This window comes from Dromaius novaehollandiae, chromosome 5, assembly GCF_036370855.1.
Source record: "Dromaius novaehollandiae isolate bDroNov1 chromosome 5, bDroNov1.hap1, whole genome shotgun sequence".
NCBI classification, from domain to species: Eukaryota; Metazoa; Chordata; class Aves; order Casuariiformes; family Dromaiidae; genus Dromaius; species Dromaius novaehollandiae.
In genome coordinates, this window is record NC_088102.1 from 76,774,047 (window position 1) to 76,796,958 (window position 22,912).

General features: G+C 61.0%; 1 protein-coding gene across 5 annotated transcripts in view; it reads left to right on the forward strand.

The window, feature by feature from the left end:
- The window catches only part of SYT7 (synaptotagmin 7), a 36,915-nt gene that overhangs the window by 10,993 nt on the left and 3,010 nt on the right, over positions 1 to 22,912 (forward strand). The window contains exons 2-13 of one of the 5 annotated variants that reach the window (XM_064513383.1): positions 2,452 to 2,555; positions 3,587 to 3,666; positions 5,282 to 5,413; positions 5,980 to 6,195; positions 9,242 to 9,610; positions 12,684 to 12,809; positions 16,370 to 16,508; positions 17,753 to 18,023; positions 18,634 to 18,803; positions 19,410 to 19,524; positions 19,695 to 19,894; positions 20,955 to 21,896. In XM_064513383.1, the coding sequence (XP_064369453.1) occupies positions 2,452 to 2,555; positions 3,587 to 3,666; positions 5,282 to 5,413; positions 5,980 to 6,195; positions 9,242 to 9,610; positions 12,684 to 12,809; positions 16,370 to 16,508; positions 17,753 to 18,023; positions 18,634 to 18,803; positions 19,410 to 19,524; positions 19,695 to 19,894; positions 20,955 to 21,080 (2,048 nt within the window). In that variant the 3' untranslated portion in view covers positions 21,081 to 21,896. Of the gene's footprint in view, positions 1 to 2,451; positions 2,556 to 3,586; positions 3,667 to 5,281; positions 5,414 to 5,979; positions 6,196 to 9,241; positions 9,611 to 12,683; positions 12,810 to 16,369; positions 16,509 to 17,752; positions 18,024 to 18,633; positions 18,804 to 19,409; positions 19,525 to 19,694; positions 19,895 to 20,954; positions 21,897 to 22,912 lie in introns of those variants that run through there. The other 4 variants (XM_064513384.1, XM_064513385.1, XM_064513386.1 and 1 more) reach the window with 4 other exon arrangements.

The following is a 22,912-nucleotide window of genomic DNA, read 5'->3' on the forward strand; positions in this document are numbered from 1 at the left end:
GGAGCTGGCGATGAGTCGCAGGGCTGGCAGCAAGAGAGCAGCCGTGGGTCCGCGGACCCACAGCCGTGCAGGGCAGCAGCGGAGGAAGCAGGAAGGGTTATCTGATGCCATGCGCTGGAGGCGCCAATTAAAAGCAGGCTGTGGAAGCCAGCCTTGAAGCACGGACCTGCTGGGGGGAGATTAAAAGATGGATCATGAAAGATGAGCACAAAAGCGGTGTCGAGCACCAGCCTTTTGTGGTGGGCACGCGGAGCAGACACTGCGACTGGCCCCGGTGCCAGCGCTTGGGAAGGCACGTGCCACCACCCAAGCCGGGACCTGTGAGTCATTCCCCCCTTCCCCTGCCTCAAACCAGGGTCTGGGCTCCCACAGGTGCATCCCCTAGGTGCCGCGGGCCAGCAGCGGGATGCTCCATCCTGGTCTGCAGCCTCATCAGAGGAGTCCCTGGGCTTTGCACCCACACGGCACAGCAGAGGAGTCCAGCACCCAGATTTGGGCTTGCAGGGACCAAGCAAGGTATTTTGCCAGCCTCACCCTGGTGTCAGAGCATGGCAGGAGGCGCTGGGGGCCCTGAGAGCTGGATCCCAAGCATTACTGCAGCTCAGTGGGGAAGCTGCCCTGCAGAGAAGGACCTGGGGGTCCTGGTGGAGCCCAAGTTGACCATGAGACAGCAAAGTGCCCTTGTGGCCAAGAAGGCCAAGAAGGTATCCTGGGATGCATTAGGAAGAGTGCTGCCAGCAGGTTGAGAGACGTGATCATCTCCCTCTACTCAGCCCTGGTGAGGCCGCATCTGAGTCTAGTTCTGGGCTCCCCGGTACAAGAGAGACATGGAGCTACTGCAGCAAGTCCAGCGGAGGGCTATGAAGATGATTAAGGGACTGGGGCATCTCTCACATGAGAAAAGGCTGAGAGAGCTGTGACTCTTCAGACTGGAGAAGAGAAGACTGAGAAGGGATCTTACCAATGCGTATAAGTATCTGAAGGATGGGTGTAGAGAGGATGGGGCCAGGCTCTTTTCAGTGGTGCCCGGTGACAGGATGAGAGGCAACGGGCACAAACTGAAACATGGGAAGGTCTGTCTGAACATGAGGAAGAACTTCTTTTCTGTGAGGGTGACTGAGCAGTGGAACAGGTTGCCCAGAGAGGTTGTGGAGTCTCCCTCCTTCGAGACATTCAAAGGCTGTCTGGACACAGTCCTGGGCAACCTGCTCTAGGTGACCCTGCTTGAGCAGGGAGGTTGGACTAGATGATCTCCAGAGGTCCCGTCCAGCCTCAACTATTCTGTGATTCTGTGAAGGAGGAAGATGCAGCAAATGGGCTGGGATGTCTGCTTTGGTCTTGCCCTCGCCCGGAGGCTGGGTGAAGAGCTCGGGCCCTGGATGCCCAGGTCCATGGCCAAGGGAGGGTGATTCCCAGATGTGTCCCCTGCATCCCATCCCTGAGGAGGCCCCTGCAATGAGTGCGGCCATTGGGTGCAGGGCTGGGGCACCAGCTCCTGGGGGCATGGGAGCAGGGCATGTGCAGCTGCTCCCTGCTAAATCACGCCCGGGCCGTCCCAGCGTGCCCATCACCCCGGTCCTTGTGGCAGCAATGGGTACCACCAGCCCAGGGACCCCTCTGCGCCCCAGCTGTGGCCACCTGGGCCGCTCTGACTCATCCCAGCATCTGCGCTGCTGGCAAATTTCATTACAATAACAAGGTCTGCGGGTGAATTAATTATTAACAATTATTGTTTAATATTTATACAGCCGTGGGTGGGCTCGCTCTGGCCTTGCTGCTTGCGACCACGAGTGGCAGCGCAAGGGGTGGCTGGGTGAGCCGAGCTGCATCTCGAGATGCAGCACAGGATGTGGGGCCCCACGGGAGTGGGGTGCTGAGAACACCAGAGTTTTGGGTCGCTCCCAGAGCTGAGGGGTCAGGAGAGGTTCAAGTGGAAGCAGCCTGCCTTTGGCACCGGGGGTTTTCCAGCCCCTCAACTTTTCCCAGATGATGCCAGAGCCGCTCTGAGCAGCAGAGGAACCTGCTCTTGCTCCAGACCCACAAATGGGGGCATGGAGCCAGCACACACTTTTGGGAGGAGCAGGGTCTCCCGGTGCCTGAGCCCCCACTCGCCCAGCCAAGATCCTGTGCTGCCCTTCAGGGTGAATTTGCATGGTTTTGGCTAATCCAGAAAGAGAGTACCTAAGGTGGAGATGGCTGCAGCCGGAGTGGGCATGGACCGGGCACCTCGTGCGCCGCGTTGACAGCTGGGCTGCAAAGCCCCACAGCAACGGGGTGCCCCTATGGCAGCAGGGCTGGGGGAACTCTTGGCCCTCCCACACGGAGCATGGGGACACAGAGCACCGTGAGGTGGGAGGGCAGCTTGCATTCGCTGGGTGCTGTGGGGTCCTGTGCCCAGCCACCCTTGCCGCCCCCACGCTCAGCAGCGGTTCTGCTCTGCTCTCCCCATAGGGGCTCCCTCCCGTGACGTCGTCCTCGTCTCTGCCATCATCACCATCAGCCTTAGCGTCACCATCGTCCTCTGCGGGATCTGCCAGTGGTGCCAGCGTAAACTGGTGAGCGTCCTTGTGGGATGGGATGGGACGGGAGCATTCCCCACGGAGACGGGGGGGTCCCATGTCCCGCCATGCCCCCTGCCCTGGGGCATTGCATCTGTCTGCACCTCATGCACCCTCATCCAGGGACTGGTTCATTAAGGGGTGTTAATTAAGCAGCAGAAGCAAGCGCCGCCCCCGGATGCCCCTCCACGGCTGGAGGGAAGGAGAAAGGAAGGGAAAAAAATGCCTTTTTCTGAGCAGTTTGCACTGTGGCCCAGAGAGCCAGCCCGGGTGCCAGCCAGTGCCACCAGCCCTACTCCCTTCGCAGCACGGCCTCCGGTGACCACGCAGAGCAGCCTCCATTCCTACTTGTTCGCTAATTGGCGTTAATCGAGCTCTCACCTGCCCTGGAACAGAGCCGCACATTGAACCTGCAGTCACAAATCACCACCGAGCACCCTGATTGCAAGTCCCAGTCAGGAGCAAGCGCCGGCTTCGTTACCGTACGGCGATTCTCCCCGTTCGGGGTGGGGGGGTGAACTCAATTAATGCGGGCTCAATTAATCCTAAAATTACCCGCTTCTCCCCTGTTGAGGCCGTGCTGGGGTAGCGCAGGAGGTGGCTGTGGGTGGAGGCTGCCGCTCTTCCCCTGCCCTTGAAGCCATGTGGTGCACGTGCCTGGCACCTGCCCTCCGACTCAAGGAGGAGCCTCGCTCGAAGGCGCTTTCCTGGTGCCCTTGCCCCTTCCTGAGGGTCCAGGGAAGAAGCGCTGGGAGTTTTCCCATCCTGCCCAGCAGGATGCAGCCCGACTGCCAGGCAGCAGCCGCAGCAGCGAGTGACAAACTGGAGACTGCAAGGGTGAGGGCAAAATCTAGGTCAGCGCCAAACTTTCCTACTGATCGAGGGCATGAGGCATGGCCACAGTCTTTGGAAAGCTGGCGCCGTTGCCAGCCATGCGTCCTGGCCCCCGGGCCTGGGCTGGGTGCCCTCGGCAGGCTGGGGTGCTCCAGGCAAGCTCTGCTGTGACCATGCGTCTCCTCTCCCTGCAGGGTAAGCGTTACAAGACGTCCCTGGAGACCGTAGGCACCCCAGACTCCAGTCGAGGCCGCAGTGAAAAGAAAACCATCAAGTAGGTGCCAGGCTGGGGGCTGGGGAAGGGGGGGGCCCTGCGGCTGCCTGCCCCCCTTGCACATGCTACGTGCCTGCTGCGAGCACCCATGGGTGTCCTGACTGCACAGGACTGTGCTAACGTACTAAGCTCTCCAACGGGGGCACCCTGTCCCCCCCAGGCAGCAGGATGGTCTCTCCTTGGGGATGGATGCGGCCGTCGTCTCTTCTCTGGTCTCCCGAAGGGCTAAGGCGCCCCTTGCCACAGCTTAGCCTTCCCACGGTATCCTTGGCATCCCCTTCCACCCCAGCGGCAGGGGCGCTCCAGGGCGGCTGCTTGGCCCGGCATCATTCCAGGGATGAGCCGAGAGCCCTGCACCTAACCCTGCAAACCCACGGCATAGTGGGCCTGGGTGGAAGCGTGCACGGTGCAGGGGGGGGCATGGAAAGTGGTGGGCTCTGCGAGGCAAAGGAGGGCTCCAGCCCTTCTTCCCTCACGCCCCGTTGTGCAACATGCCCCTTCCATGCCAGGCCGCGTGCCTCTCCCACAGTGCAATGCTGGCTGGCATGCCAGGGGCTGGCACTGGAGGAGCGGGCGTGTGCCCGCCCGAGGACAAGCCGAGGGCATGCATAGCTCCAAGGGGCTCTGCGTGGTGCTCTGCAATGTTGGAGCTGCAGGACGGGCCCGAGCAAGGGCTGAGCGCTTCAAAGCCCTCTCCCGGGGGTGCCAAGTAGGACATGGGGATGCTGAAGTTGGCAGGTGACGTGGATGGAGATGGGGCTCCCGCCCGATCTCTCCGCAGCATCCGGGAGCCTGTTTGGCAGGAGGGCTCACGCCCGTGTCAGAGCGGGCACTGGGAGGGCAGAGGCTCCTCTGGACCCCGGGGGCTGCACGCGGAGGAGGGTGACAGGAGAGGCCTGTCTGGAGCAGCCTGCTACAAGCCTCAGCAGAGCAGGAGGAGCAGGGTGGGAACAGGCCCTCCTGTGGATGCTGCATCCCGCAGGAAACAGCCCTGCACCCAGAGGGATTAACTCAGCTGCCGCGGTGCTAGACCATGCCGCGTGGATGACGCCTCCTTCTGCGTCGCCTCCTACCTCAAACTCGTGCTAGATGCTGACCCTGGGAATCCTGCAGGACGCGGCTCTCAGAGAGGCGACTGGAGCGTGCCTGACCTGACGCACTCCCAAAGGCACCCGGGAGATCCCAGCGACCCCGGCGCTGGCTGGACTGGTGTATCGGGTCTTGCCGGGCTGTTTGCATCTGATGCTGGCATGGGAGGTGGATAGCCCCAGCAGCCAGGGCCAGGGTGGGATTCACTGATGTCTCCAGCCCGCGCCGCATCCTGCTCTCCCTCCCAGCTGGTGGAGGCACCGGCTCCTGCAGCCCTGCCCATGCTGTCCCCCTGCGTGTGTGTCTGCATGCCTGTGTGCGTGTGTGTGTGTGTGCGAGGGCTGTGCACACATGCGGCAGCGTGCCTGGGGCGGCTGGGCGCCACCACTTCTCTTTGCAGGAGGACTCGGCACCCCGGCGGGAGGAGGGCTGCCGGACGCTCGCTCTTCCTTCCCTCACAGGCATTCAGGCTCTCTCTCTTGTATTTCCCTTTTCTTTCTCCCTCCGTCTCCGGCCGCCACCGTAGCGATCTAGACAGAGACTTTTGGAATAACAATGACAACACAGTGCAGCAGAAATGGAGCTCCTACCCTCCCAAGGAGTTTATCCTAAACATTTCACCCTACGCCCCATACGGTGATCCACGGCTTTCCCTCAAGTGAGTCTCTCTCTGCCTGCTCCGGTCGCGCCTCGTGAGTATACGAGCAGCCCTGCCGGCCCGCCCCACGTCTGGCCGCCCCCGTGCCCCGCCACGGGGAGCAGCGCGCCCTCCCACCCACGCTGGGGCTGCGTGGGCCCCTCCGGCCCCCTCCCCGCGCCGCCAGCCGGCTTGCTAGCAGGGCTTTCTCTCCCTGGCACCTCTCCTGAGCAACGCTCTCCGCCGTTCGCCCAGCCCGGGATGAGCAAGAACCTCTTATTTGCGTCCCCTCCTCCCCGCACCTTTATTATTTTGGGTTTTTCTGTTTTTTTTTCTTTTCCTCCTCTTTTTGCTTTTGGTTTTGCCACCATCACGACCTCCCCATGGGGCTGAGGTGCCGCCACACCGGGACCCCTCCTTTTGCAGTGCTGACGTCTCTCTCTCTCTCTCTCTCTCTCTCTCTCTCTCTCTCTCTCTGTCCGTCTGTCTGTCCGTCTGTCTGTCCATCTGCCTCCTCCCCTGGCTCTCCCCCCCCGCTGCCCCCTCCGTGTCTGTCTCGGGGGGTCCGGCCCGGCGGCCCGGCCCAGTGGCTCTCTGTTGTCAGGGGCCAAGCTGACGGCGTCGGCCGCAGCGGGGCTGGCGGGCGAGCGGGACGGCCGCCCCGGCGAGAAGCAGCGCCTCGGCGAGGACGGCATGAAGAGCAGCATCTCTGCCCACAGCGAGCCCGGCGCGGGGAAGGCGGGCCGAGGCCGCTGGCACACTGTGCAGAGCCACTTGGCCGCGGGGAAGCTCAGCCTCTCCAAGTGAGTGAGCACGCCATGGCCACCGCGGGCCAGGAGGACTCACAGGGCCGGGGTGATGGTGACGGAGGGAGGATGGCAGCTCGCCGGGGCTTGGCCCCTCCGTGGCATCCCACGGGCTCCTCTGGTGCCTCACTGGCTGCTCCGCTTCCCCAGGGAAGCTTTGGGGGAAAGCCTGAGGCTCACGGGACTCAGGGAGCATGCGGAGCTTTTGCCCTTTCCGCAGCACTCACAGCTCAAGCAGGTCGCGTGAAAGTCTCAGATGAGATCCTCAGCTTGGGGAAAGCAGTGTCACCCCGCTGAGTTAGGTGGAGTTAATGCATCTGCTGGGGCTGCGGGCTCAGTCCCGCATCTCTGATCTCTACTCGGGGTCCCTGTGTTGAGGCACGGCGGGCTCAGTAGTTAATTCGAGCCCGCGTTGCCCTGTAGTTCCCTGAACAGCAGGTGCACTCAGCGCTTTATCTAGGGATCCAGCAAAGCAGTGCCTTGGAAAGGGCAGCGGTTCGGTGCGCGCCGCTGCGGCAAAGTGCCGTCATGAAAGCATTTCCTACGGAAGCGTCAAGGCGAAATCTGAAGTAGCTCTCACGCTGGTCTTGTTCCAACTGTGCAACTAGGCAAAAAAAATAGCATGAGAGGCAGGAGCTTGGCAGATAAAGCTCCCCAGGCCCACCTTCTCCGGCTCATGTGTGTATGAGTTCCTACTTGGGACATCTCATGGACCCTCCAAAAGTGCAGCCACTTCCCCTTTCCAGCCTGATGTGGCTGGTGCGCTTCAGCACGGCGGGTGGGAGGCATGCGCGAGCAAGGGGAGAGCACAAGGAGGAGAAGGAGCCTTGCACAGAGGCTTTGCGTCAAAGCAGGACGTCTCGCTACCCTCCATTGGTAGGGAGCTGAGACTTGCCGGGGCTCCGCGCCACTCCTGCAGGCCGTGGGAAGTGTGGCTAAGAAAAGGCAGTGCGCAGATGCTGTGCAGACATCCGCATATGGGAAGCATGGGGCGTTTCAGCACCTCCACTTGCTGTGACTCAAAGCCAGGCTGAAATCCCCTGGGCTGCGGCATGTGGTTTTGCCCCCCCCCCCCCCCCCAAGCAGCTACAAAGGCATCTAACTTGGAAAAGGCTCTTAAGGCATCCAACTTGGAAAAGGCTCTTTCTGCTCCGAAATTCTAACGTGTCACTGCCGAGAGCCAGCCGGCCAGCCGGAGCCGGCGCGACGTGCTCATACATGCGTGGCGTCTTTCGGAGGGGGCCGGAGAGCAGAATTAAGGGGATCGGGGAAACCGCCCTCAAAGCCTCCTGCATCACAGCGTGTGTTGCCCATAGGTTTGGCTTTAGGCTCAAATTTCTGCGGCTTTCAGGCTTTTCTGCCATTTGTTTCGGTGCCTCGTGGCCTGATCTAGACCAGCGCCGGGTGAGTGGCTCTGTGCTACCCTCCCTGCACCTTTGCACAGGGTGGGCACACGGTGGGGGTGTGCTGGGACGGGACGGGCACCCTGGGCGCCGGCATGGCTCCCGTGTGGCGCTGCCCACTGCTAGGAGCTCGCAGCTCCAGCTGGCTCTGGGCCAAGCAGAGCCAGATTTAGTTTCCTGTGACTGAGAGGCTGTAAATTGAACTAATTTGGGAGTCGATAGAAAACCGAAACAAGGTCGGCAGCAGGCAGAAGGGGAGGCACGGCGCCTGGGCAAAGCGCTCGTCCACTGCCTCGGCGTCCCAGCCCTAGGGCCGAGCCAGGCACAGGTCCGTGGGGCAGGAGGGCTCTCTGCTCCCCCGAACTTCCCTCCCTTCTCACTCTCATTCTCACTCTTTTTTGTTTTTTCTTCACCTTTTTTTTTCTCCTCACCCCCCCCCCCCGCCCTTTGCCACATTTGGTTTCAGCCATTGCCCCAGCCCAGCTCCCAGGGGCAGCAGAAGGAGAGCAGGCTGCTGCTAGTGAAGGCGATTCCCCCCGTGCCAGGCAGGAATGGTGGTCCCAAGAGGGTCCGTGACTCCTGGGTCATGGCTACCTGGCTGTCTTTGTGCTCGAGAACCCACAAGAGCCCTGGATGTGGTGGCTGGGCTGGACCTCCCTGGGTTGTGTGGCCTGGCTGGCTGCTGGAGGAGCATCCCAACAGTGCCGGACCATGTCTGCATGCATGGCCAACTCTGTGCATCCTGGCACGGCACGGCAGGCGCCGGGTGATGTGTTTTATTGCAGGCCCCCTCTGGCTGCCGGCATGGGCCACAGTGCACCCCCGGCTGGGTTTAAGCGGTAGTGCCATGCGCCAGCTGGATGTGAGCTGAGCACTCCGAGTGGCATGCGTCCAGCTTCGTGACTAGCCATGAGCTTTGTGGGCCGCGTCAAGTGACTTCCCCCCATGGGCTGACGGGGCGACAGCCGCGTGGCCGGCTGCTCCCTCCAGGAACTGGTGCATGCCTGGCCAAAGGGGCTGCGCCGGGCACTCTTCCAGGGCACTCGTGCCTGGCTGCGCAGGCCATCACGCATGCACCCCGCGTGGCCACAGGCCCTGCCGCAGGGCTAGCTGCATGGCCAGCTACGGGCACCATCACTCTCCCAGCTGCAGCTGCAGCCTCTCCTGCTCCCTGCACGCTCCCTCCAGGCAGGAAGGCTGAGACCCAACACCACAGGCGATGGAGGGTTGGGCGCTGGGATGGGAGGGCTGGCAGTGGGGGGCGGGCAGGCTGGCAGCACGTGAGCAGGAGCTGCACGGCCACCAAGGGATTCGCCTTCCCGCAGCAGCCTAGTTAGCTCTCAAACGAGGTCGGCCGGCACGCTGGGAAGGCGCCGGGCGCGCGCCAGCATCGGACAGCGCTTGGGAGGCGCAGGCAGGGCAGACGGCGAGATGGCCATGGCGCAAGAGCCTTGTGCTTCTGGAGAGGCCAAGACGGGGCCGAGAGCCGCAGAGACCAGTCACTGCATCCGCTGGCCCCTGTCGGAGCGCTCCCTGCGCTGGGGCATCTTCTCTCTAACGCTCTTCTTTTCCTTCCTCCAATTTTGCCCCTACACCTTCTTCTCCCTTCTCTCCTCTCCTTTGCCCTTCCTTTCCCTAAGTTTCGAGGACTCCACCTTGTCCACAGCCACTACCCTTGAGTATATCCCCACCTCAGCAGGCGACCCCAAATGCCAGAGGCCCCGCACGCTCATACGCCAGCAAAGCCTGCAACAGCCCCTCAGCCAGCACCAGCGGGTCAACCACAGCCAGCCCACCACAAGCCAGAGCCTGGGCCACCTCCAGGCCCACAGCGGCTCCTCCTCCGGCACCGGCAATCCCCGGGGCTCCCGCGGTGGCCAGGCACGCCAGGGCATCGCCGCCGGCTCCAAGCATCGGACAGCAGGTGGCCGGAGCCGCTCCAATCCTGGCAGCTGGGACCATGTGGTGGGGCAAATTCGGAACCGCGGCTTGGACATGAAGTCCTTTCTGTAAGTCTCCTCTCTTGTTTCTCTGTCCTCTGCTCTCTCCTCTCCTCCTGTGGGTCGCTCCCTCGACCAGCAGCAGCGCCCGTGCTGTGCCGCGCTGCGTGTGGCCCACGGGAATGCAGCCACGGGAAGACCCCAGTCCCCTCTGGCTCCACCACCTCTTGAGTAGCTGAGGGCAGGCAGAGGGATGGGTCTCCCCTGCCATCGGTGGTCGAGGAGATGTTTCATATGCTCCCCGAGTTAGCTGGGCCACGTTTGCTTTGCGTGGGGGCTTCGCTGCAAGTCGCCCGCCGCGTCGCTGACCAGTGCAGCTGCCTTTGCAGGAGGGGCTTGGTGCTCCTGGGGTCCCTTCTGGTCTGTGGTGGGGCTGGGGGTGTCTCCTGGACTGCAGGATGGGAGGCGGAGTCCTCACCCCGTGGCCAAAGCAGGAAAGGTCTTGCCTTGCCCCCACCCCCCGTAAAACACAGGGAGGCTCGAATCTGTCCTTGGGCTCCTTGGCTGCCTCAGTAGTGTGAAAATGGGGTGAAGCACAGCCCGGTGGGGCATTCGGGTTGCGTGCCCAAGAAGCCAAGCTGCTGCTAGGCACTCTCCTGCAGCCTTGCCTGTGGGTGGTGGGATGTTGGCCCTGGGGAGGAATTTTCCAGCTTGTGGGGCAGCCACCAAGCATGCGTCCCTGGGGCTGTGGAAGCAACGTCCCCCGAGCAGGAGGGGCAGGCAGCCTTGTTGACGGTGCCCCTCATGCTGGGTTGACTGTCTGTTCGGCCCCGATATCGCTGCCTATCAGCCTCTGGTCTGCCTCCACTGTGATCTGTAAATGCAGCTTTGTTGGAGCCGCTTGAAGCGTGTGATCTTTAATCTGTCTTAAATGTATCTCCTATCAGTGGTGGCTTTTAAATCTCAAATGCTGAGGACTAATCTGAGTCCCTTGCTGTCACCATATCTCAGTGCATGACATTGTCACTCCTTCCCAGAGCATGTCCTCAGCTCCCCACCCTCCCTGCTGTCCTTGCCCATCCCCGCCAGCCTCCCTTCGCTCCCTGGGACCACAAGACTGGAGATGGCCCAGGTCACAGTTGCACTTCTTGCAGGGGTGGGGGGCAGCAGGCCGGATCACATCCTCACGTCAGTCCACACAGCTCCTTTGGCAGCAGGGCTAAGTCAGAAAGACAGGACGTGAGCTCAGTTACCCACTCTGCTGCCAATTCCCCAGGGCAGCCCTGGTAAAATCATTTAACCTCTCTCCTGCCTGCAGGGACAGCCCAAATTATCCCGCGCTGGCTCCTCTGCCGTCTTCACCCAGCAGACGCGAGCTGTTGCGCCAGCCTTGCTAGCCCCCGTAGTCACCTTCCTCGTCATTAGCCGATGCGTGATTAATCACAGCCTGTTCCCAGGCTGTTCACACCCTCTCTTCTCCTCCACGTGCGTGTCCGTGTCGTGTCACTGTGCAGTCTTTGCCTCCAGGCCTCTCCCTGAGAGATGTTCATAGCGAGCTCCATTTGCTGCCTCCCTGATTTATAGATGAATCTCATTAGCCATCCTGAGGGTCATATTCCTCTCTGTTTACCCAGCATCATCGCTGGTTCCAGCCATAATTGGCAGCGGGAGGGAGTATCCGCAGAGCAGGGATGTGCACAGCAATTGCACTCTTTCCCCATGGAGGAGTCATTGCCATTTACCACCATTGCTTTCCCAAGCCATTAACTTTGCTTTTGCTCTTTATGCTGTTTACCATCCTGCCTTGCTCCCCTGTGCTGCAATGCAAATGCAGCTGCAAGCCTGGGGAGGCTGAGCTGACTGGGTGGCGTCATCCACAAGGCGCTCCTTGGTGGGGAAGGTGGCATCCCAGAGCCTCCGGAGGGTGAAAATAGGGCAGCACAAGCTCCAGGAGTGAGGAGGGAGCTGGGTGCCTTAAGCCCCTTACCCATACCCCATCCATGGGAGGAAGGGGGCCGGACACAGCTGCAGCACTTTTTATACCACCAAAGCCGTCCCTTTGCTAGCGGGTCCTGCATCTGGCCTCTGCCAGCAGGCAGCAAGGATGCTTAGAGGAGAACAGAGAGCATTTGGGAGGTGACTGTCCCTGACGTACTTTGGCTGTGCTTCGCTCTAGAGCTGGGAGGAGGGTCGCTCCCCCGGGCTTTGCTTGCTGCTGGTGGCCAGCTCCACCAGGAATGTCTCTAGTCTCGCTACGCTGGTGCCTCTGAGCCCTCCACAGTACCCTGTGCTGAGGGATGCCCAGTGCTCCTGGGTGCCGCACAGCAAAGCCCTGCCTGTCCCTTGCTGCTCTTTCACACTGCTCTGCCTTTGTGTCTCTCCCGTGTCTTCCCATGGCTCCTCTCTCAGGAGGCGGACTCCTGTACCTCCTCCAGCTTCATGCGACCATCGTCCCTCATCCCTGGTCACAATCCCTGACTTGGCACCTTTTCCCCCTTGGTAGCACTTTGGCATCTCCTTATCCCAGTGACATCTCCAAGCAGGGTAGAGCTCACGGGTGACATCCCAGGGCTGAGGAATGGGGTGTGCAGCCTTTCCAAGGAGCAAGATGGCTAGGGCAGTGCCTGCCTGGGTCCTGGCTGGGACTCGCCTCCCACCACGGACACTGTGGGCAGGCAAGAGAGGTGGCCACAGCCACATGAGACTGTGAGGGCTCTCTGTCCTGCCGTGCCAGGGCTGGCAGGCACCAGCCTCTGTGCCTGGCAGCCAGGTCCGTGGCACAACGGGCAACATGTGTCTCCTGCTTCATTTGACTGGCCCAGCTTGAGTGGCCCCAGGCAGCCCTCGGAGTGCTGCGTGCTCTGGCACGGCCCAGCCGGGTCCCGGGCATCCTCGCCTCAGGGACAGAGGGAGGGATGTGACTGACCTGGGCCCGTAACACTCCCTCCCGGGAGCCTCCAGCCGTTCTCCCCACCCAGCCTCAGAGCCCTGCTGCCTCTTGCATGCGCTGCCTTTCACTCTCCGTAGTGAGGCTTTGGTGCTGTTTCTCCTCCAGCTTCCCTGTCTGATGCTTTCTTCTCCTCTCTCTCTCTTTCTCTCCTGTTTTGCTCTCTCCTCCCTGCGTATGGGACCGCCTGGGCAGGGAAGGCCGGATGGTTGTGCTATCCCTGGTTTTGGGACTCTCAGAGCAAGATGACTTTGCCAATATCCCCGACCTGCAGCCCGCTGGGACAGAGCCGAACCAGCCGAACGCTCAGGGGGACAAGAGGTATGAGTAAGGAAGAGGGCAGTCCTGCAGGAGGAGGCGACGAGGGCCTCACCCAGGGTTGGAGGAGGAGGAGGCTGGCCTCACGGAGCGTGAAGGTTGGAGCGGCAGAGGGTGGCACATCAGGCAGCCCGGGCACTGGGCATGGTGACGTTTGCAGATGCTGGCAGCTCCCCAACAACCTGCCAGTGCCCGCGAGGGGGAGGCACTCCTCCCTCTGGAGTCACTAGGCTGAGCAGAGCCCCAATCCTCTCTTTCTCCCTCCCCACCTTCCCTTCCTTCTTTCCCCATCCTCATCCACCTCCATCTCGCCCTGTGCTGTGTGCATGCTGGTGGGATGTGTGCCTGGGGGCAGCACGGAGGGAGGGAGTGGGACAGGAGAGAGATCCCTGGCCTGGAAGAAGGGACAACCTGGCCGCGGGGTAGCTGGTCTTGCAGGAGACCCCCAGAATTTGCCATGTTTGCAGAGACAGCATCCCCTCCACCTCGAGGATTAATCATGCATTGCCCCCCGGCATTGCACCATGCTGCTGAAACCCGGAGCCCGGCAGAGGCCATCTGCTGTCACCTGCTGTGGGGCTGGGTCTCCTTCAGCCCCACAGAGCTGCCACCTGAGGCAGCTGCTTGTCTGCCCGGGGTGGCGGGCAGCCACCAAGCCCCACAGCTCGGGCCCTTGCCTTGGGGTGCCGCAAGCCCCCAGGCTGCTCTGGCTGCCACCGTGACTTGCAACCGGACCCTCCCCCCCGGGGCAGCGGAGCAGCTGGTGCCGGTGGCAGAGCCCAGGGAGCCCGGAGCTGCTGCTGCCACAGAAGGCTGGCTGGAGCCAAGGGGCCCTGAGCCTCAGAGAGCAGGTGTTAATCCCCCCTCGAGCAGGGAGGAGGTGTGAAGCAGGCAGGCGCCTGCTCCCCGCGTGATTGGCGTGTTAATGAACTGGCACCGTTCTCGCCCGCCGACTATTTTTACCTTGCTCAGGTTGCGTTTCGCTCCATGTTTTAGCACTTCCCTCCCCAGTGTCACATTGCACAGCCTGTCCCCACCAGGAGCACTGGGAGCCCGAGGAGCACGGCCCCGTGTGCCGGCACGGCACAGCCTCCCCGGCACCTGTGTTTGGGCACCAAGCGCTTCCACAGCACTCCTGGGCTGGATGGTGGTGGCTGAGGGCTGCAGCCAGGCCCTGCTTCTCTTCCCCTCTGCTCCTCTGCCGGTCCCGGTCTCTGGTTTGAAAGGCCCCATCCCCATGCGGACCCTCAGCATCTCAGTGTCCTCTCCCACCTTCCCCAGCCAAAACTTGTCCCCATGCCTCCATCTCCCTCCCTGGACCCTGCCACCCCGGCCCCCCCCCCAGCCCAGCAGGACGCGGGTGGGATTCAGCCGGCGGCAGAGGGGTGGGCTGGGCTCCGAGGACACAGGGCTGGTTTCAGTATCATCCACGCTCTCACCTTCCTGCCCAGCGCTCCTGGTCACCGTGTGCTGCTCTGCTGTGAAACGTATCCTCTATCTCCACGTCTCTGCTTCTTCCTTGCAGCCCGGCCCCAGCGGCTCCAGCCACACACCTCGTTCTGTCTGTCCTCCATCAACTAACCTCTTTCCATCCACCCTGCTCCTTTCTCTCCCCCCTTCCCTCCTTGCAGGCGGAAGGCTGGTGGTCCTGCGGTGGAAGATGCAACGCCTCCTCTCTCACGCTCTCTTTCTTGTGCTTTCTCCCGCTGTCCCGTGACCTCCACTGATGCGCTCCATTTCCTAGGCCGCTTCGCAGATAAATCACCGAGTGGTCCCTGCCGCTGGCCATCGTCTCCTCTGCGTTTGCTCTCACCCTGTTTCTAACCTGACTTTGCCTCTCCAGCTAGCTCGGTCTCCTCCTTTATCTCTGTGCACCATCCCGCCTGCGCGGGCAAGCTGCGTGTGTGTGTGCATGCGTGTGTGTGTGTGGAGGGCTGTGTGCATGGGTGTTGCTGCTGCTCCTGCGAGCATCTCACTGCGTGGGTCACCCCTGTGCGTGTGCGTCTCAGGGGCTCTGTGCCTGCCTCCTTCCCTGCCACGCTGAGGTTTTTGGTGCATCCCCACCAGCATGTGCGCGTGTCCATTGTGCGCCCAGCTGCAGGTGTTTTGCGTGTCTCAAGCTCGCTATGGGAGTCTCTGCGTGTGTCTGGATCCATGTGCACTCCTGCTGATCTGAGGCTGTACCCGATGGTCAGTATGGTGTCTGTGTCGCACCAGCAGCGTGTCTGTGTTGCTCTGCCGTGCCATGGGTTGGGGCGCTTGGATCTTGTCGGTGCCCCTGTCCATTGACTTATCACTGTGTCTTGGTTTGTGCGGGAATGTCAGCTTACAGATGTCCGAGTATCGGAGTGAGTGCACATGTGAGTGTGGGCATCTCTCCTGCATCTATGCATTGGGGTGTGTGCGTGTGTGTCCATGCCAGCTGTGTCTGTGTGCACATGTCCTCCTCTCTGGGTTGCATTTGGGTCTGTCTGCCATGGGAGCCAGTGAGGGCTGTCCAGGTGCGTGTGCGCTGCCCCTCTCCCTGCAGGCGTGTGCCTGTGTGACCCGTTGTCCCCCCACCTTGTGGCGGCACGGCCCCACCATGTGCCTGCCCATCTCCATCGCCGCTCTGTCACATGGGCCAGCGCGTGTCCCCTCTCCGCCTGCCCCCCTCCCGTGGGGCTGCTCCCTCCTCCTGGCACATTGCCACATGGTCCTCCTGCAGCACCAGGGCTGCCGGGCCCCTGTCCCCACTGCATGGGGCCATGAGCTGGGGGAGCAGCCAGGACAGGCACTTCTGCCAGCCCTGAGACCGGGCTCCAGCAGTAGGGTGGCACTGGGTGACGCTGGGGGCTGAAATGTGCAGGGAAGAGGAGATGGCCCTGGGTTGATAGAGCAAGGAAGGAAGTGGGAAAGGGTTTTTAGCCGTGCATTGAGCCACCACTGCGGCAGGTAGCACCTGAGGGTCCGGGATGGGCAGGTGGATGCAGCCCAGAGCCAAGGTTGGGGAAGGGCCAGCGTGCTGGTGAGCCACAGCCAGACCCCCAAGGGAGAGCCGATGGGTCAGGGTAGCCCTGTGGCTTCCCCCGACATCGCCTGCAGGGGCAGCACGGCCCTGCGGCTGCAATACAACACTGCCAAGGGCACTGCAGCTGCCAGGTGGTGAGGTGGTGGGAAGTGGACGTGGTTACAGGCTGCATTGGACCTGCTGTGCTGGCGTGGAGGTTCACAGACTGTAGTGGCTCAGCTGTGAGCCATCTGGTTGGTTTGGGGTTGTGCTGGACCTGCTGTTAGGTGCCGTCACAGCTCCTAGCCAGCATGCCCCAAGTACTGTGCGCACCCAGGCTGGTAGATGGGCACCTGGTCCTGCCCATTGGCAAAGCACACGGCAGCGGCTGGGGAGATGCAGTCTGAAGGCCAAAGGTAGAGAGGCTCCTCAGAGGCACAAAAGATGCTCCGAGCTCTTGGCTGGGTGGGTGTGAGCCAAAGCCTCTGCAGGGCTCCAGGTGCCTGGGGGAGACCCTCACTGTCTCGCTCACCGCACTCAGCCCCTCCCTAAGGTGCTGCGTCTCTTTCCCCAGGTTACCGGCCGGTAGCAAGGCAGTGAACACGGCCCCCGTGCCTGGGCAGACTCAGCAGCATGATGAGTCCGACCGGAAGACTGAGCCACGCTCCTCCGTCTCGGACCTCGTCAACTCCCTGACGAGTGAGATGCTCATGGTGAGTGACGGCTGGAGGCCTCGCTCCTGGCCTCAGCGCAGCCAGGCCACCTAAGCCCCACACGTCCACAGCATCACACCAGCTGCCCTGTACGTCCTGGGGAGCAGGACAGCCTGTTCCTGCTGCTTGCTTCCGGTGTGGGGTGGGGAGCAGGCTGTTTTGCTTCATGGCAGGTCATTGCCGAGATGTTCTGTGTTGCTTCGGCTCCCCATGCCATCCCAGCTGGTTTAATGCAATGGTCTAGACTGGGAGTGCTGCCATGGCAGGTTACGAGTTTTGGCTCCTGGGTGACTCTGGGATGCTGGTAGCATGTTCTGGGCACCTGCGCTCTGTGGGGTGGCAGCATCCTAGACCCCATCCCTTCTGCGAGTTGGTGCCGGGATGGTTTGAGCTCTCCATCTGTGCACAAGCCCGGGCATCTCGCTGCACTCTCCCTCAGCTCTTGCTCCCACCCGCTGCCACGAGAGGCTCGGCACATCCCAGCCCCGCTCTGCTGAGCCCCCAGGTACTGCTTGCACCCAGGTGCTGTGGCCAATGTGCCCCTGGGTTGGCTGAGGCCCCTGCGAGGTGACGCAGCCCACCCCCCCAGGTTGGCGCAAGGGAGACGATTCCAGAGATGTGACGGACGGGCTGTCAGCAGGAATTTGGCTAATTGGTGCTCCCGATCCCCGGGAAGCGAATGCGTGGAGCGGAGCCAGGAGTCATCTAAGGAGCGGCCCGTGGCAGGGAGACAGGGAGAAGCTGATGCCCTCTGACAGCTCCCCAGACAGCTGCAAGGGCCTGAGGCCACGGATCTGGAGATCAGTTATTTGTCTAAACAGAGCAAAGGGCTCATGGCCCTGTGTCTGCTGGCAGTGGTGTGGTTAAGATGTGGCTTCTGCCCACAGGTACTGAGAGGGGGACCAGAGGGCAGCAGGAGTGGTGGAGCCTGATGGCTCTGCTGAGGGGCTGCATTCGCATCTCCACAGCAGAGGTGGCCAGGAGGGCTAGGGGCAGCCCTGCAGGATGTGGGCACCCCTGTCAGCAGGGGAGTCGCCAGCCCTGCCATGGGTTTCCAGCACCAGTCGATCACTCCAGAGGTCACTCCAGAGGAGGGTGGGATGGGCTCGTTTCTTCTACGGAGCAGAAAGGGAGGCGTGACGCTGACTGCCCCGTAACACAGCTGGCACAGCCCTCCGCCACGGCATGCCTTGCTGGCGGAGGGGCTGCGTCTGCGCTCACAGCCCATTCTCTCCATGCCACAGCTCTCCCCAGGCTCTGAGGACGACGAGGGACACGACAGCTCCAGTCGGGAGAACCTGGGCCGCATCCAGTTCAGCGTTGGCTACAACTTCCAGGAGTCCACCCTCACTGTCAAGATCATGAAGGCCCAGGAGCTGCCAGCCAAGGACTTCAGCGGCACAAGCGACCCCTTTGTCAAGATCTACCTGCTCCCCGACAAGAAGCACAAGCTGGAGACCAAGGTGAAACGGAAGAACCTGAACCCGCACTGGAATGAGACCTTCCTCTTTGAAGGTAAGGGCAGGCTGGGTTGGGCTGGACTGGGCTTGTCCCTGTAGCCTGGAGCAGACCCTCCACACTGCCATTTCCCCTTCCCAAGGTGCACCCAGCCAGCTTCCACCACAGACCTGGGCTGGAGAGCCCACCAGGGATGAGGTGGTCTGGGCAGGACTGGCTCAGCCTGAGCTGCCAGTGTGGTGGCCACCAGTGATGAGCAGAGTTTGCAGAGCCACAGAGGCCAGGCTGTCACTGAAGGTGTTTGCTCTGTGTCCAGACAGCGCTGGAGGGGAGGCTCCTTCCCAACCCGGGTAGGGCCTGATGCATGCCTGGGGCCACACAGGCCCCTGTGAAAGCACATGGATGACTTACTCTCTTGCGAAGAGCTACAGCAATGGCTTGAAGCCATGGAGCTCCTCCAAAGCATGATGAATGCCCAGGGCCACGATCTGTTCTTTATCCACTGTCAGACGCCAGCATTTCCCCCCTCAGCACAGGCAAGGCAGGAAGGTGCTGGACAGCCCTGTTGGCACCAGCACATGTATATGCTGTTCATTTTGGCCAGGCTTGCTCTCTAGCCCCTTGGCAAGTTCCCTCCTCATCTCCTCTGCCTCCATCTCTGGTGCAGGTTTCCCCTATGAGAAGGTGGTGCAGCGAGTGCTGTACCTCCAGGTCCTGGACTATGATCGCTTCAGCCGTAATGACCCAATCGGGGAGGTGTCCATCCCCCTCAACAAAGTGGACCTCACCCAGATGCAGACCTTCTGGAAAGACTTGAAGCCCTGCAGTGACGGCAGTGTAAGGCCCTTGCTTGTCCTCCGCGGCCTCCCAGGCCAAGAACGTGGCAGGAGTTAGCTATGCCTCTCATCCTACCCCACTGTCCTTGGGGACGGTCCTTGAGGAAAGAATATCCCAACAGAGCCGGGCCTTTGGGCCACACCAGGGATGGGTGCTGGTGAGGGTGGCCCTGTGGGGTTCCCAGGTGGGAGTGCTCTGGCCAGATCCCCAGTCCCCGGAGGCCTCACCAGTCCAGGATCCAGGGTCACTGGTGAGCTGAGCTGCCTGACATGCTGTCAGCTGGTGGGAACCCCTGCAAAAGGCAGCTCTGAGGGAGCAAATCCACCTGAGCTCAGGTGGCTTCACTCTGTAGAAACAAATGCTGGGGCAGAAAGGAATTACGTGCTGTCCCCTTGTGTTTGCTGTCCTGCCTGTGTCATCTGCTTATTATCAGGACAAAGTATTGCTGTTTACTGAAGGAAAAGGATTGACTTTTAAGGAGGAGCTTGTGTTTTTCTTCCCAAATCAATCACCACTTTTTATCTGTAAATTAAAGAAAGGGTTTAAGTATCCCAAATAGGCCGTGCAGGTGCTGGGCTGTGCCCTGATGGCCTCTCCATCTCACAGGGAAGCCGGGGAGAGCTGCTCCTGTCCCTGTGCTACAACCCCTCTGCCAACTCCATCGTTGTGAATATCATCAAAGCGCGGAACCTCAAAGCCATGGACATCGGGGGGACATCAGGTACGAGCGCCAGTCCCCGTCTCTGGGCATGGCCAGTGTCCTGCTGGTTCAGGCAATCACTGCCAGGAAGTCTCCTGGGTGGGAAGGAATGCTGCCCTGCTCACCTGCACATTGCAGGAGTCAAGGAAGGGCCTAGCTAAGGGCCTAAGAGCAGTGTGCTGTCCCCCCAGACCCCTATGTGAAGGTGTGGCTGATGTACAAGGACAAGCGGGTAGAGAAGAAGAAGACAGTAGTCATGAAGCGGTGCCTGAACCCTGTCTTCAATGAGTCCTTTGTCTTCGACATCCCCACCGAGCGGCTGCGTGAGACGACCATCGTCATCACTGTCATGGACAAGGACAGGCTGAGCCGGAATGACGTCATCGGCAAGGTGGGTCCTGCCAGGGCTCGCCCTCCTGCACGCGGGGTGAGGGCATAGTCCGGGGGGCTATGGCGGGGATGCAGGAGCTCACGGCCCAGCTGCCACGGAAACAAGGCACCAGGAAGGCAGGAGAGACTGCAGCTGGCTGCCACCCCAGTTGCCTCATTGGGGGGTGCAGGGAATGGGCTTTGAAACATAATGGTCATTTGCCACAGGGTTGTTAGTGCAAACTAGAGGGAGGACTGCTGCCCTCCCTGCAGACACCGCGTACAGTACAGGTCTATGGTAGCACTGCTGCTGGCTGCAGAGCCCTCTCTCCCCTGCCAAGCAGCACTGGTTCAGGCCACAGGCACCTGGTTCCTTCTCTGCGTGCCCGCATCTCGTACCATTTGTCTGCCAAAGCACTGCAGATTCACACCATGACCACAGGCCATGCACCTCTGCTGTGCTCCAGGATCAGAGGCAGCGGCCCTCAGCTGGACCTGCTATTGCCAATGGACACAGGCATCACAGTGCCACCAGCATGTGGTGGGACGGGAGGTCTGAGCCCGGTGCAATGCCACAGCTATGGTGACCCAATGTGCCAAGCATCTTTTTCTCAAACTCTCTCCACCTGGACACGCTCAGCACTAGTTTGGCCATTCACCCATGTGGTATCCAAGCAGGGATTGCATGGACAGCAGGGTTCAGCACACTGCAGTCCTCCTGGAGGCTGCAGAGAAATCCCACAGGTCCAGAGAGACAATGTCAGGCACCGTCAGCTGAGCATAGAAGTCCAAGCCCCTAGACAATTTGTATCCTGCCAAGGAGCAGCATCTGGGGAACATCCAAGACCACACGTTGACCTGAAGAGTGCAGGCAGCTCTGTTGGATAAAACTGGTGCTGTCTCTGTGGGCTCAGCATTGCTTGAGTGAGGCAGTGTGGTCTGGAGTGTGTCTGCCAAGAGGAAGAAAAAGGGCAGCAGAGAGTTCCTGTGTCTTCCCAGAACTATTCGTGCATGGCCTTTCCCTGTGCTCACCCTACTTGTTGTCTGGATGGGGATTTAAAGCACACCTCCTGCTAATCTAGGTGTTGCTCCACCTTCCTCATGGCCACCGTTCCAGGATTTCGGACCCAGGTGCCAGCCTAGGAGCTGCGTTGGATTTTGGCAGCAGTCAGGATCTGGCTGAGAGAGGAGCTTTCACTCCGTGGTGAAGTCTGGAGCAATTGTTCCTCAGTCGAGAGGGAAGCAGCAAGAATTGCCACGTTGGTGCTCTGGAGGAAGGTTGCTGTGAAGGACTGAGGCTGCAGGTAGCAGCCCCAAGCCTGGGCAGGCATTAGGGTCCCTGCTACTGTGCTCTGTTTCCATCCCACCTCTCTGGAGAAGGCAAGCCAGAGAGGAAGATGGAGGCCATAGGGTTCCTTTCATGGTTGGACTTTCCCTTCCATGTCTGGCCCAGGCTGAAACTCTTCTGGGACCACCATCATCAGCTGTGGTGTCTGGAGTGAGGATTCATTCATCAGAAGTGAGGCTGACGCCACCGACCAGCTCACCAGTGAGAGTTAGCTGCTGTTCCTGGCCAGATGAGGGCCAGTTCAAACCCTGGTGGAGACAGGCCGTGGAGCTAGTTAGCACGAATAGCAGTTCATCAGCTGGCTGGCAAAAATGAGCTGAGAAGTGCCACAAGCTGGCAGCAAACTTTGGGCCCTCCATCTCCCGGCAGCAGCAAGAGCCCGGCAAGGGGCCACACACCTGTCTGAGAGGGCTGCACATCCCAGAGCAGCCCCAGCACACGAGGGCTGGTGGTGCACCCAACACAGCGTGACCAAAGAAAACCCAGCCGGGATCCAGGGCTGGTGTTGCACTCTTCTTGTGCCTCAGGTTCTGGCTGGAAATGATGTGGGAGGTGCCGCTCACCTCCCTCCGCCCAGCCTCCCCGCGGCACACTTTGCACCACTCTACAGCACAACCCGCTCCAGGGTGAACTTGAATCTAATGATAGTCTATTTGTAGTGAGGCAAAAATCGAAGTCCCAGATGGTTCCCGCGGGGCTACTCAGTGGGCACGCTGGGACCTGGGTGCTTGCGTCGTGCTCGCAGGGCTGGTTGCTGCAGGCCTGTCGTGTTGGGGTGACAGGCTTCCCCACGAGCCCGCTGCTCCCAGGAGGTGGCAGCAGAGCCTCGCGGTTGCAGCAGCCGGCGTGCAGGGACCCGTGGCCGGGGCAACCGGGCGGCGCGGGTGCCGATGCCAGACCGTGTCTCGGCCCCACGGCTCCCAGCAAAGGAGCCACCTCCGTTCTCAGCGGTGACGGGATTACATGATGCGTCCCAGTAACAATAACAACGGAGGAATTAATCCGCTCTCAATTTGATTTACGTTAAATCCATACAGCTCTCCACTCGTTATGGTAACGATGATAAACGAGTGCAGTAATCTCCGTTATTACTGCTCACCGCAGAGAGTCAATTATTCCCAAATGCAGCATTGTAATAAAGCAAACATGTACATCGAATTAAACCCGGGAGGAGGCAGCCAGAGCGTTTCGGCACAGCCGAGGCAAGCGCGTGGCAGAGGTGCCGGCTCTGCCTCAGGCACGGCTCCAGCGGGGCTGTCGCTGGGGGGCAACCGCAGGGCTGAGCCAGCCCCAGCCCCCACCTCCAGCAGACGTTTCCAGCACCAGGCCGAGCACGATGCTGTGGCCCTGAGGACGGATGGACAGCGGCTGTGGTGCCTTGGCTTTGCACTGACCCCACAGGCAGTGTCACAGTGGCACCACGAATGGCCCAGTGCAGCAAGTGGGAAGGCAACATGCTGATAACTTCTGACTGATTAATTGCCCGTGTCGTGCAAGCTCAGAGCAGGCAGCGCAATCCCCTTAGCCGGTGTGGCAGCCACGGGCTCCCTTCACTGCCTCGGTGACACACGTCTTGGCTGTGGAGAAGGTTGACACGTGCATTTGCAGCATCGCCGTATGGAAAATCGATGGATAAAAATGCCCTGCCCTGCATGAAGGGGCTCGTGCCGGCTGCGCCTCTTGGCTAATTTG